A 13925-nucleotide genomic window follows, 5' to 3' on the forward strand; every position below is an offset into this window, starting at 1 on the left:
GTCCTAGAACTCACTCTGTAGACCAGGCTGGCCTCGAACTCAGAAATCCGCCTGCCTCTGCCTCCCAAGTGCTGGGATTAAAGGCGTGCGCCACCACCGACTGGCGTAGATCAACCTTAAAGACATTATACTAACATAAACAACCCAGTCACAGAAGGACAGATACAGTATAATTGCACTTCTATGGGGTTCAGAAACATGTGGGATGGTTTCCATGGCTGTGGGAAGGAGGTGTAGGGAATTACTGTCAGCAAATAGTTGCGGGGCTTGGGATGCAGCTTAGCGGGTAGTCACTAGTGCTAGAGCCACAATTCTTGCCAAGGATGCACCAGAGTAGGAGGAGGAAAGAAAGGAGAAAGGAAGTCCAGAAGCAGGGAGAGAAGGCAGGCCTGACGGCAGACAAGCAGGAAATGATAGTATATACCGCTAATCCCAGGAGGCAGCAGGAGGAGCAGGAGTTCAAGGTTATCCTTGCTTACTTAATGATTCTAAGGTCAGCCTGTCCAACAGACTCTATCTCAAAAACCTGAAAAGGAGGGAAGCGTTCAGTTATATAAGACAGATAAGTTATAGAAATCTGTGCATGGTGGATAGAGTTAATACTGTTTTGTGCACAAAATTTTATTCAGAGATGGATCTTATGTTAAAATATTGCCACAGTTTTATAATAAAATGTTAGGGGCAATAATGTTGGGGCTTAAGATTTTCGTGTGATAGTTAGTTGGTAAAAGGTGCCTGTAATCCCAGCACTGAGAGCAGAGGTAGGAGGGTCACTTTGATTCCGTGCTAGTCTGCGTTATGTACTGAGACTCTGGGAGAAGGAAAAAATTTCTACCATATCTCTATGATAGAAAGCGAGCCAGCCTCTGACTTGTACTTGATCTGGGGGTCTTTTAGAGGGTCTCTCTTCAGCAAGGACATGATAGCACTGAGCAGCCTGCAGACAGAAAGGCTTGCTGCAGTTCACCTATTTAGAATATGCATGTGAATATAATGTTAGCAGTTTAATTTGTATCTAAGCCTTTTATGGGCTGGCAGGAAAGGATAAAGTGACATGCTGTCTTTGATGCCAACCCATCGCTATCAAAAGTGAGTAGTAAGGAGTTACTTAGACTTACCCATTCAAACAACCCCAAGACTTGTATGCATTGGTCTCAGCTTTTATTGAAAACAATTTTTTCTTTTCTTTGGTTGAACTAAGGAAATGTTCATCTTCTTGGCCAGGATCCTTGGCACACGATCTGGTTTAGTTCTTCCGTGTGGCCGCTCAAAGTCCACCCAGTTCCTTAATTTGCTAGTCTTGAAGCAGTGGAAGGACCATGGAGCTAGAAGTGCAGTGTGAAGCCCTGCACTTGTCTCGTTGTGGTAGTCCTTTTCTCTCAATGCTGTAGTAACTTCTGGTCCCTTTGCGAACACTGTTCTAAGAGTGTGGGCATGCTGGTAAAACAGCAACAGTATTGTACAAAATTCAAGATGGTATTTGGCAGGAAGGTAGAAGAAGCCTTTTGCTTCTTAAAAGACTGACTATAAATGTATATGGTTCATGGGAAACAATAGAGAAGAACACTGATCACAGTGTAAGCATTCTGTTTTCACTGACAGTGTGTTGCTGTCTGTCTCCTACCCTTGCAGTCTCCTGCCTAATCTCACCACATACTTATTATTTCAGGTCCTGTGGGAATGGCCGCTGCTGCTGCTGTGGCAACAGGGAAGAAACGGAAACGGCCTCATGTGTTTGAGTCTAATCCATCTATCCGAAAGAGACAGCAGACACGTTTGCTTCGGTGAGGGCTGCCTTACCCCATCTTGCCTTTCTTCATCACATGCTTCCTCTGTGGATGTCAAGGGCTAGAACATTCTTTCCTGGATTCCTCAAGACACTGGGGTGGAGTATTTGATAACAGGTTTAGACTTGGAATCACTCCCGTAAAATTAAATCGATGAAAATCCAGAAAATAGGATGTAATACATGTATAACACTGGTCAGTGGTGTGGTTCAAACCTTTGATCCGAGCATCTGGGAGTTAGAGGGACGGGGATCTCTGTGAGTTCAAGGCCCACCAAAGCTCCATAGTGAGACAGAGTCTTAAAATAAGGAAGGAAGGGAGATGTCTAACGACACATTGATTCATCCACGAAACCTGCGCCTGCTATGTTCAGGCAGCACTCTAGATAGTGGGACACTGAGCAGCAAAGGTCCTTAAGAAGTTTATGTTCTGAAAGAGAGAGAAAGTAAACAGACATTATATTTGTTAGGTCTCAAACCATGGTACAATGGCTGAGGTGCCTATTTAACAATCAAAAACAGGCCTGGCCTTCCGGTTTTCCCAGCATCCCTTAACAGGGTATAGCTGGCAACGTAAACTTATAGCCCCCTACATAAACTTCCGCAGCCCAGGGATTGGGCTGCCCTTCTCTATATAATAATCCAGCCATTTTAGCTGTGCCACTCTCTTGCTCAGTCTCTTAGCCCAGGCTACCCCTCTTGGTTAGCAGCTCCTCCCCCCACCTGTCTCCTCACGTGGCTCAGGGCCACGCCCACTCTGGGCTCTCCTCTGATTGTGCTCTTCCTTTTATGTACAATAGAGTCTCTCCTCCACCACACCTAGAAGCAGATCTCTTCTTTCCTTTTCTTTCCTTTTTCATTCAATATTAAATGAGAGTATTGTGGGTAGAAAAGAAATTAGAAAAAATATTTCTGGATATCAAAGAACATAGTTGTTTCTCTATTCTAAGAATGGTCTGAGAAATCCTTCTGAAGGAGCAGCCTTTGCCCAGAGCAGGGAGGAATTGAAAAAATAACCGTGCTTATGTCTAAAGAACATTTCAGGCAGAGGCAGTTATTAGCAGCCAAGGTAGTCAGTTATTTATTTATTTATTTACTTACTTACTTACTTTTTATTTTTGAGACAGAGTCTCACTGTGTTGCTCTGAATGTCCTAGAATTCGACATAGATCAGGCTAGCCTGAAACTCATGAAGCTCTGCCTGCTGCTTTCTGAGTGCTGTGATTAAATGTGTCCACTACCACACCCAGTCAAAGTAGTCATTTTTCAAAAGCAGCCAGGGAGAACATGAGAGGAATGATTATAGGAGTAGAGGAAGCCCCACCACATCAGGGGGTTAGCAAGCTGGTTTGTGCTTGTGATCCCAGCTCTTGGGAGACTGGGGGGAGGAGGATTGCCGCAGGCTCAAGGCATGGTTAGGGCATATCACTCAAGAGACTGAGCTAGGCAGGTCATGGGCTTTGAGCTAGCCTGAGCTACATGAAGAGTTGGAGAGAGGATTGGAGGTGGTGAATATAATATAAGGTGGAGCATTCAAGAACTGCTGCAGATTTTCTGTGGTACTATGAAATAGAGGCTAGTCCCTGAGCTGCTTCTAGCTTGATGCCTCGGTTTATTGGAGGGTTTGCTGAGGTTAGTCACCTCAGAGGTCCAAAAACAGTAAATGCAGAGTTCTAAAGTAGATAATGAGTTTTAAATAATTTTACTGAAGATATTGTTATAATTTGAATCTTTTTATTTTAAAATTCTAATTTAATTATTTTATGTATTTGAGTATTTTGCCTGTATATATATGTGTACCATGTTAATGCCTGGTGCCCACATTGGTCAGAAGAGGGTTTTGTGTGCCTGCATGGGTCTATGTGCTCTTGAGGAAACCAGAGGCATTAGACCCTTAAACCTGGAGTTACAGACGGTAGGCCATCTAAGGGTGTACTAGGAATCAAACCCAGACCCTCTAAGAGAGCAGTAAGTACTCTTAAGCATTAAGCCATCTCTCCAGCCTCTGTTATAATTGTTTCTTTGATTAGTTATCATTCATCTCTTATTATTCTTAGCTTATAAATTAAACTTTATCATTGGTATGTATGTATGTATGTATAGGAAGAAAACAATATAGAGAGGGTTTGATTCTGTCTCAACTTATAGGTCTCCAGTGGGGGTTTGGAGCAGACCCCACTGGCAAGTGGGGCTAATGCAGAGACCCATTTCATCCTCATTGGCAAACACTGGGTTTATGTTCTAGTTTCTTTTTTGTGATAAAATACTCTGACCAAAAGCAACTGGGGGAAGAAAGGGCTTAAGTCGGGTCAAGGTCATCAGCGAGGAAGTCAGAGCCGAGCCTGGCAGAAACCTTGGAGGAACACTCCTTGCTTGTTCCCTTCTAGGCGATATGGATTTTGTCTTGCAATCTTGATATTTGCATTTTTAATTTTTATTATTTTTTGCTATGTGGTAACTCACCATATAGACCAGGTTGGCTTTGAATTGACAAAGATTGCCTGTCTGTTTCCCAAGTGCTGGAATTAAAGGTGTGTACCAAAGTACACTCACAGGCTTATACTTTAACTACCTGTCTGACACAGCCCAGGACCACCTGTCCAAAGAATAGCGCTGCCCACCATGGCCTGAGTGCTCCTATATCAATGAGCAGTCAAGATAAATCTCTCACAGACATGCCCACAGGCCAGTCTAATCTCATCAATTGCTCAGTGACCCCACCTTCTCAGGCTGTGTCAAGTTGACAGTTAAAGCTCAGTAGGACTGTGTCTGTGCCACAATACAATACAAAGCTGTAGCTAGGCATGGTGGTGTAGTGTGCACACTTTCTCTGGTAGACTTCCATACTTATCTCTCCTTCCCGTTGTCATATTTCAGAACACGTCCGATCAGAATTGTCTCCACCCACAGTGAGTTTGCTCCGCTTCCATTGGGGCGTACGTCCTCTGTCACGGTAACCTTTTGTTTCCGTTCTGTTCAGGAAACTCAGAGCCACGTTGGATGAGTACACGACGCGAGTGGGACAGCAAGCGATTGTACTCTGCATCTCACCCTCCAAACCCAACCCCGTCTTCAAGGTGTTTGGCGCAGCACCTTTGGAGAATGTGGTAAGTAAGATCTGAGCAGTGCCCAGAGGCCCTCTGCTTTGTGTAGACTTTGGCCTTTTCTTCTTTCCAGGTCAGTACTCTGGGATGGAAGGAGGAGACTGGTTTATGCAGATGGAAACAGATAAGATCAGCCCCATGGAGTAGTCAGAAAGATGCCTTGTTAGTGGTCTTCTTTTGTCAGCTGAGAGCAGCGAGCAGTGGGAGGCTTTTGTTGAACCTAGCTTGATGTTTGACTTGGTGGCCAGAGCTGTTCATGCTCTGAGTATTTATAATATTTTAAAGGATCATTACTGTTTTTACTTACTAAAATAATGTATTGTACCCCACCAGATGCAGTTTTAAAATAAAAAGAGAGACTATTTTACTGAAGAAGCCAGTGCAGGGCTGAGGATATAGCCCAGCTGGGAGAGCCCTTGCCTAAGTGCATGAAGTGTTGTGTGGATCCTAAGGACCTTACTAATTGTGGTACATGCCTGTAGTCTCCGTAGGTAGGAGGATCAGGTATTCAAGGTTAGCTGGCTGCCTCCAAGGCCATCCTGAGCTAAATTAGACATCTTGAAAAAAAAAAAAAACAAGAAATTTTGATTTATATCTGAAGCAAAACACTAGATGACTCCAGGATGTTAATTTTATAAGCCAAACTGGAAGCATTTTATTAACCATGTATTTAGATATTTAAAAATCCCTTTGCAGCCGGGCGTAGTGGTGCACGCCTTTAGTCCCAGCACTCGGGAGGCAGAGGCAGGCGGATTTCTGAGTTCGAGGCCAGCCTGGTCTACAAAGTGAGTTCCAGGACAGCCAGAGCTATACAGAAAAACCCTGTCTCGAAAAACCAACCAACCTCCCCCGCCCCCCAAAAAATCCCTTTGCCTTTATTTATTTATTTTTAAATTGTTTTAGCTGGGCATGGTAACACATGCCTTTATTCCCAGGACTCAGCAGGAGAAGCAAGTAGAATCAAGGCCAGCCTGGTCTACATATTTTTATATTTGTTTGTTTGTATATGTATGTGTGTCTGTCTTGTGAGTTTATGCCTCATGTGTATGTGTGCTCCTGGAGACTAGAAAAGGGCGTGAAGTCCCCTGGCACTAAAGTTACAGATGGGTCTAAGCTACCATGTGGGTGCTGAAGACTGAACACAGGTTATTTGGAAGAACAGCCATTGGTCTTAACCACTGAGCCATCTTTCCTTGTCCCTAATTTAAAAAAAAAAAAAGGGCTGGTGAGATGGCTCAGTGGGTAAGAGCACTGACTGCTCTTCCGAAGGTCCTGAATTCAAATCCCAGCAACCACATGGTGGTTCACAACCATCCGTAATGAGATCTGATGGCCCTCTTCTGGTGCGTCTGAAGACAGCTACAATGTACTTACACATAATAAATAAATCTTAAAAAAAAAAAAATCCACCAGTTTTTCCTCAGTGTAAAATAAGGCCAGCAATACCTTCTTCACTGGGGACAGACATACAGACATTAAAGCTGACTGTTCTCCCATATTAAAGCTGACTGTTCTCCCATAAAAACTGCTCAGGATATCTGAGTTCGAGGCCAGCCTGGTCTACAAAGTCAGTTCCAGGACAGCCAGGGCTACACAGAGAAACCCTGTCTCAGAAAAAAAAAAAAAAAAAAAAAAAAAACTGCTCAGGGGAAATAGCATAAAGAACCCTGAGCTCTCATGCAGAGGTGGAGTGGAGCTAACTCACTGGCTGCTGTGCTCTGAGGGCCAGCATAGGGCTCTGTGCAAACCATTGGCTTTCTTGAGCTTGACAGGAGTTGCCTGAAATATTTTCTTGATAACAAAGTGAAAACTTCTCAAGAGGTTTTCCAGGGCTTTTGAAGTTTGTAAAACTCTTCAGTCAAAAATAGGAGTATTTGCTAGGGCCCAGTGAGCACACCTGACCACATTCACAACCACGGGACAGAGGGAGCTCTGGAGTTAGCACCAGCTTCCTACAAGTCATCTGGCTATCTTTATTTCAGTTCTCTCCCCGATAGACCAGTGGACTGTCCTTCATTTGTTTATATAGGGTTTTAAAAATAGCTTCACTTGTATAAAATGTAGGCCAATGCTTTCCATGTAGTAGCTGTGAGACTGGGAGGTTGCTCAGTTGGTAAAGCAAGTCTGAGGGCCCGAGTTTGAATCCCCAGCTCTCCGTTAGGCTTCAGATGACAAGCTTTAGTCTACATGGAATATGGGTACGTTTTTAAAAAGGTCTTTGATGCAAATTTCCAAAGACTCCTTACATCTAGAAAGCTTCAGAAATTCAGAAAAATCATAATATCTAGTCCAAGACTTTTTTCTTTTTCTTCAACCTGACCAGGCCAGTTTCTAAATTTTCAATAGTAAATCTGTTTCTAGAATTCAAATGATCTTTGTAAATGTACTAAACCTAACCTTCTATCCTTGATATTCATAAGAATATTTGGTAATGTACCTACCTCCCTGTGTCTGAATACATGTTGTATTTCATGATGCGTCTTAAAAAGAAAGGGTTTTTTGGGAGGCAGAGCAGGCAGATTTTTGAGTTTGAGGCTATTCTGGTCTACAGCTAGAACTTCACAAAGAAACCCTGTCTTGTAAAACCAAGAGGAAGGAAGGAAGATAGGAAGGGAAAGTTTCTCTGCTCAGCAGTGTCAGGTATTGGTGTGCACAGTGTACTCTGGGATGATAATATATTTGACAGTAAGAATTTAAAGCGGGAAGATAACTAAGACAGGAACACTTGCTAAGGGTTTTCGAAGCACATGTGGAAATTGAGTTGGACTTTGAAAAATGAACACTTTGGATAAGAAGCAGAAAAGAATTTGCTAGAAGCAAGGAAGTGAGGAGGCTGACCAGCAGTTTTAGAGTTAGGTTTGGGGATGAAGAGTGGGGAGGGCACCTCCAAATTGACAGGCCAGGTAGAATTGAAACGGCAGCCTTCAGATTCGGGGAAGTATATATACTTTTCTAAGCTAGCTTAGGTGGAGTGCTGTGTTCACCTGGAATTATTTTGTTGTAAATTACTACAAAACATAATTCTATCAGCATTCTTTTAATCAGTATTATTAAGGAATTATATAGCATTGTTAAGTTTAGCAAAATACCAGAATCTGACTTTTTTCCTGATCCATGAAAATGGCTTACTTGATACTAATAGAATAATAGAATAGCCCAGTGTTTCCCAACTTTGAGTCAGTCTTTTTTTATAGTGAGTCTAGTGTTTGGACTATTTTTTTTTTAAAGATTTATTTATTATTATATGTAAGTACACTGTAGCTGTCCTCACACACCCCAGAAGAGGGAGTCAGATCTCGTTACAGATGGTTGTGAGCCACCATGTGATCCCTGGGATCCGAACCCTGGACCTTCGGAAGAGCAGTCGGGTGCTCTTACCCACTGAGCCATCTCACCAGCACCGTTTGGACTATTTTTGTCTCATCCCCTTGGCCCTCCTATCTGGAGGATTCTATAGCTTTGGAACTAGACTGGTTACTACTGTTGAGGTCAGTGAGGTGTACAATATGGGATCTTTTCTTTCTTTTTGGTGCCTCACAGTGAGACCCCAGTAAGGCAGTAAGTTCGCAGAACAGAAAACATGGTTAGAACTTCTTGCCAAAAATTTTTTCCCCATCCCCAAGAGAATGCCTTAAGGCCTAAAAACAAGTTAATTTCCTATCCCATCTAGTTATATTTCCATAATTCCTAGCTTTCTTATCCCTAGAGACATTCTCATCCCCCTTGTGTATTCTTCTAAGTGAATAATCCCATTATTGATGGTGGAGTCAGTGTTTGCCTACTCTTGCTTATGTTGGAAGAATGTGCACATGCGCTGTGCTGTGGCTCTGGAAGGTTCTGTTGTCTTAAGATGGCTTTCACTACAATGGTGAAGAATGAGCCAGGTTCAGACCTGGACCAACACACAGAGCAGCACCATTGCTTTGAAGTTCACCACTGTATCCAACCATTACCTCAAGGGGGAGGAGAGGGTGACGATGGGGCTCCCTGGCCTCGGGCCTTGCTAGTAATGGTACTTTTCACACTCATTCTTTTCAGTCCAGCCTCTCTCTTAAGCACTTGGATCTTCTGTCTTTATGGTGCCCCACCCCCACACACAAAAGCATTTTCAAATGCTTTAGAGTTTAGAGACATAAGCCCTCCGATCTAGAAAGTGATTTTAACAGTTAGCTGTCATTAGATGGGGACATGGCGCGCCTGGGAAAAATGCAGAGTAATGAATGTTATTTATATTATACCTGGAACTGGGAAAAGAGCTCTGTGGCTTGAGAAAACGTGACATTTAACTGAGAAGCAGTGGACTCCTCCCACTGGCTCCTTCCTACTGCTGTTACCTAAAATTTCATCATCTTTTCGTTTGATTCTGTTCAATGCGGTGTCTTTGGGGCCAGCGGGTATTTTCACCTTCTACTTGGAGGAGTATTTGTTCTTGGAGTTCTGCAGTGGCTAAGGGAGACCAGCCCCACCCACTGTCTTGTTGCTTGGCACCAGCTCTCCCTGGCTGTTGAGCATCTTGTTTACTTCTGCCTTTAATTCCCTGCAGGTGCGAAAGTACAAGAGCATGATCCTGGAAGACCTGGAGTCAGCTCTGGCAGAACACGCCCCTGCGCCACAGGAGGTTAATTCAGAACTGCCACCTCTCACCATCGATGGGATTCCAGTCTCTGTGGACAAAATGACCCAGGTACAAGGCGGGAAATGAAGAGGAGATGCAAAGATAAGAGATGCAGATGTGGGCGGGCCTCTCTTCACTTTTCTAGCTTTGTGTTTGGTGATGTGACCAGAGCTTGAGACCCAGACTGGAGTGTGTGGCAGCCTTGGGCAAGGCCAAGTCCCAGGAGGAGTCTCCTGACTCGGCACACACTGGCGCCCGCCTGCTGCCCATGCTCTCCTTTCACCAGGGTTTCTGTGCTAGGGAAGAGAACTTTCTGCTTGGGGTTAGTTTGACCTGGAGACTGTTCAGAGTTTGAGGAGACAAGTTTAGCAGGCTAGGCTGCTCCTCTGCTCCTCCCACTCTCACCCCCACCCCAGGGTTTTGAGATAGGGTTTCTCTGTGTAGCCTTGAGTGACTTGGAATTTGCTGTGTAGACCAGGCTGGCCTCAAACTCAGAGCAGTTGCCTCAGCCTCCAGGTGCTGGGACTAAAGGTGTGTGCTACCACGCCTGGCTTAATTACTAACTTTTAGTTTTGTTCTGTTTTTCTAGGTAGAATTTTAAAGCAATGACTTTTTATTTTTTTACACTTGATCTTGGCCAAAAGGCTGAGAAGCGATGACTTTTTATTTTTTTTATTGCTGCTCAGTTTAGCTGCTCAACACCTAAAATAGCATGTCATGTAAACAATAGAACCTGTTTAGTAAATAGCCTAAGAGTATTGGAACAAAGCTAAATTCAATATAGCAGGGATCATCTTGAATGGGTCTGAAGCAGAGACTTGATGAGAAATACACGCCTTTTATAAATATAAAGCTAGAGCTGAGTTTGGTATCCCGTGGGCTGTGATCCTAGCACCTGAGGAGAGATGCGAGAGAATCAGAAGTTCAGGGCTAGCCTGGAATACATAGTGAGCGCAACCCTGCTTTTTTTTTTTTTTTTAAATAAAAGACATTCTAAACCTAAACTGTCATCTTTTGGAACATACAGCATTCTGTGAACATGAAGGATCTTTCAGTCGTTCAGAAAGAAAGTCATACCCAGCCCCTTCACAGTTGGTGTTACAATCTGTTGCTGGTTCCATTTTGCATGGCTAATTTTTAGGAATGTTCTCTGTCTCTCAACCATAAGGTGCATGAAAAGCCAGCTGAACCGCTGGTGTAGGATACTAGTGCAAATCCTCTTCTGCGATGGTTTTTTCTCCCCCACTGCCATTTTAGATATGTTAGTTGAGATAGTCCAAAGTTTTGACGATGATAAACATGCCTAAATGTTGATTTTCATGAAGAACAGCCAATAGCTGCAAAAAAAATGGAGCAGTTACTGTTTGGAAAGCAGAACATGGGAACCTCAGTGCACTTCATTCCAGGCCACATGCCTGGTAAACAGCATAGCACAGTGACAGATCCAAGGAGAACTGACCCTTCATCCCCAGCTGGGCAGCCTTCATTGTACGCCCGTGTTCACTGCATGCAGTTCAGCCTTTCCCTTCTCACTGCAGTTGAGGATTGAAAATAAAACATAACAAATAGTTTAAAAATGCTTCAGCATTTTAAAGGAGACCCATGAGATGGTTAAAGGCAACAGCCACCAAGCCTAGCGACCTGAATCCAATCTCCAGAATTCACATGGTGGGAGGAGAGAACTGGCCCTCAAAAGTTGTCCTCTGGGGCTGATGAGATGGCTCAGTGGGTAAGAGCACCGAACTGCTCTTCCAAAGGTCCGGAGTTCAAATCCCAGCAACCACATGGTGGCTCACAACCATCCGTAACGAGATATGACACCCTCTTCTGGTGTGTCTGAAGACAGCTACAGTGTACTTACATATAATAAATAAATAAATCTTAAAAAAAAAAAAAAAGTTGTCCTCTGACCACCTCCTGTGCTCTGTGGTAATGTTCCCCATAATAAATAAACATTTAAAAATGACGATGTAAAGAGGACTGAGCAGGATGATAGAAGACCAGTCAGGCCTGAATGGAAATTTCTAAGTGTTCAGATACTCATATTTTCTCCCCTCAGCCTCTTAGTATTGTTTTGCTTCCTCATATCTTAAGCTGAGCCAAATAACTCTCTATGTTAAATGATCATAAGGCTTTTCACTTTTAATAGTAGCAAAAGAAGTCTTCAATTTCAAAGTAAGCCTGGTTTAGACAAGAGGCATGGGACAAAGCACTTCTCCCTACTGTTTATGAGAATATAAACTGGCACACTTGGTAGGAGGCTGGTTCAGAGTGCAGTGTGGACAAATGGCCCAGAGGTTAGCCTGAATTTGCTTCTCAGCAGCTGTGCTTGCAGGGCTTGCTTGTGACTGCCAGCTCTCCAGCTCCAGAGCCTGACAGCCTCTGCAGGCTGTACCCTTCATCCATCTACCCTTCTCATGGATGTGTGCACGTAATGAACAATAGAGGTATAAATAATCTTTAAAAGGTGTGGGGGGTTGCTGGCAAGAGAAGCAGCGACGTTTACTGTTCGTGACAGCATTGCTTACAACAGGAAAAGTTCCAGAGTATAGAATTTAACTAGTGCTTAAATTGTAATAGGAATGCCAACTGCTTACATGCGAGGAGGCATACCAGGGCCCAGATGACGAGGCCATTGACTATTCAGTGGCCTGTGGGCTCTGTGATAGGAGGTATAGCGAACAGTGAAAAGGAAAGTCGTCTTTCTGACACACCTGATTTTAGGAGGTGAAAGCTTTACTGTTTTTCTTGTTTTTCCCCAAAGGCTAGATTTGGTTTTTAAATACAGAGAACACAAAGTGCTGACATCATCTTCCAAATTGTGTACACAAACCATACTCAAGTGTGTACACTAAAGCTTGTAAGAGTGGACATCAAAATGTTAAGTCATTAGTTATGCATGGCAACAGAGTAATTTTCATTTTCTTTGTAGATAAGCATAGATTAATAATTTTGTGGGTTTTCTTTTTATGGATGTTTTTATAATTACAGAAATCAAAGTATTTTCAGTTTTTACATTTAACTTGAATTTTTTAGGGTACAGGTTTGATAATGTTTCTGCTTTGACCAAATTTTATTTTTCTTCTTTATTTTGGAATGAAAATGTTGTGAACTCTTTTTACCACCTTGGATCTCCATAGAGAGTTGGAAGGCATACTACTACATTCTTCACAAAGGCATCCATTTGTGTTCTTTCTCTCTCCCTCTCCCTCTCAAAGTTCAGAAAGCACAATTCAGATATGACTGTAACCATAAAAAGCCAAATGATGGAATGTTAATTCTAGATTTCAGACTATCGTAATTAATTTCAGACTTTAGACTATACGACAGCTATGATCTGTTAACTATCGCAGCTCTACTGTGTGGTGTGGAGCTAAGGCAGATGTGTGATTCTGGGTACAGACCTGGAGTGAGTTCTCAGTCATCCAAGGAGACTCATTTCATGCCGGCCTCATGTTAGCTTTATTGACTCTCTGTAAATCAGTTTACTTGTTTTTATAAGAATACTAAAATCTAGTTTCTAGTCCAAGTACTACTATATATTAACTCTAGGCCCCACTTTTTTCCTTAAAGATTTGTTTGTTTGTTTGTTGTAATGCAATGTATATGAGCATGCTGCTCCTGACACACCAGAAGAGGGCATTGGGTCCAATTACACAGTTGTGAGCCATCCGTGTGGTTGCTGGGATTTGAACTCAGGACCTCTGGAAGAGCAGTCATCACTCTTGACCGCTGAGCCATCTCTCCAGCCCTCTAGGCCTCAGTTTCATAAGCTTTCCTGCCTCATAAAATTGGAGGAAGCAAAAATTAGGTATTGTGGAGGAAAGTGCTTTGAAAATTAAACCATCTCACAATTTTATCATTGCCGTTAGCATTTATTTCTTCTCAAAGGCTATATATCGAGAGAGAGTCTCCATGTGCAGCCGTGGCTTACCTGGAATTTGTTATGTATATCAGGCTGGCCTCAGACAGACAGAAATTCGCCTGTCTCTGCATCCTCTGTGTTGGAATTAAAGGCCTGTGCCACCACACGCAGGTGCAGTTGGGTTTTTTTTGTTTTTTTTGTTTGTTTGGTTTTTTTCGAGACAGGGTTTCTCTGTGTAGCCCTGGCTGTCCTGGAACTCAGGGCTTTATTTTTAATTGTGGGGGAGGGAGAAAGAGAGTATGTATACATGTATGTATGCAGATGCCCGAGAAGCCAGAAGACAACACCTTTTACCCTGCAGTCCTCTGCAAGAGCAGTATGCATTCTTAACTGCTAAGTCATCTCCCTGACTCCCCTTTCTTTTCTCTTTAAACACTGAAAATTGACTCATGCAAGTAGATGGGCGTCACAGAACGGAGCAGTTGAACTCCATGCAGAGCTGACTGCCCTGAATTCAGAGAGAGAGAGAGAGAGAGAGAGAGAGAGAGAGAGAGA

At 43.1% G+C, this 13925-nt stretch overlaps 1 protein-coding gene across 8 annotated transcripts in view; it reads left to right on the plus strand.

Annotated features, from left to right (window-relative positions):
* Positions 1-13925, plus strand: part of Nrf1 (nuclear respiratory factor 1) — a 107888-nt gene that overhangs the window by 46300 nt on the left and 47663 nt on the right. For all 8 annotated transcript variants that reach the window (XM_021165121.2, XM_021165122.2, XM_021165118.2 and 5 more), the window contains 3 exons: positions 1670-1784; positions 4767-4893; positions 9434-9574. In XM_021165121.2, coding sequence (XP_021020780.1) covers positions 1670-1784; positions 4767-4893; positions 9434-9574 — 383 coding nt within the window. The remainder of the gene's footprint in view (positions 1-1669; positions 1785-4766; positions 4894-9433; positions 9575-13925) is intronic.

The sequence above is a fragment of the Mus caroli genome, chromosome 6 (assembly GCF_900094665.2).
Source record: "Mus caroli chromosome 6, CAROLI_EIJ_v1.1, whole genome shotgun sequence".
Classification (NCBI taxonomy): Eukaryota; Metazoa; Chordata; class Mammalia; order Rodentia; family Muridae; genus Mus; species Mus caroli.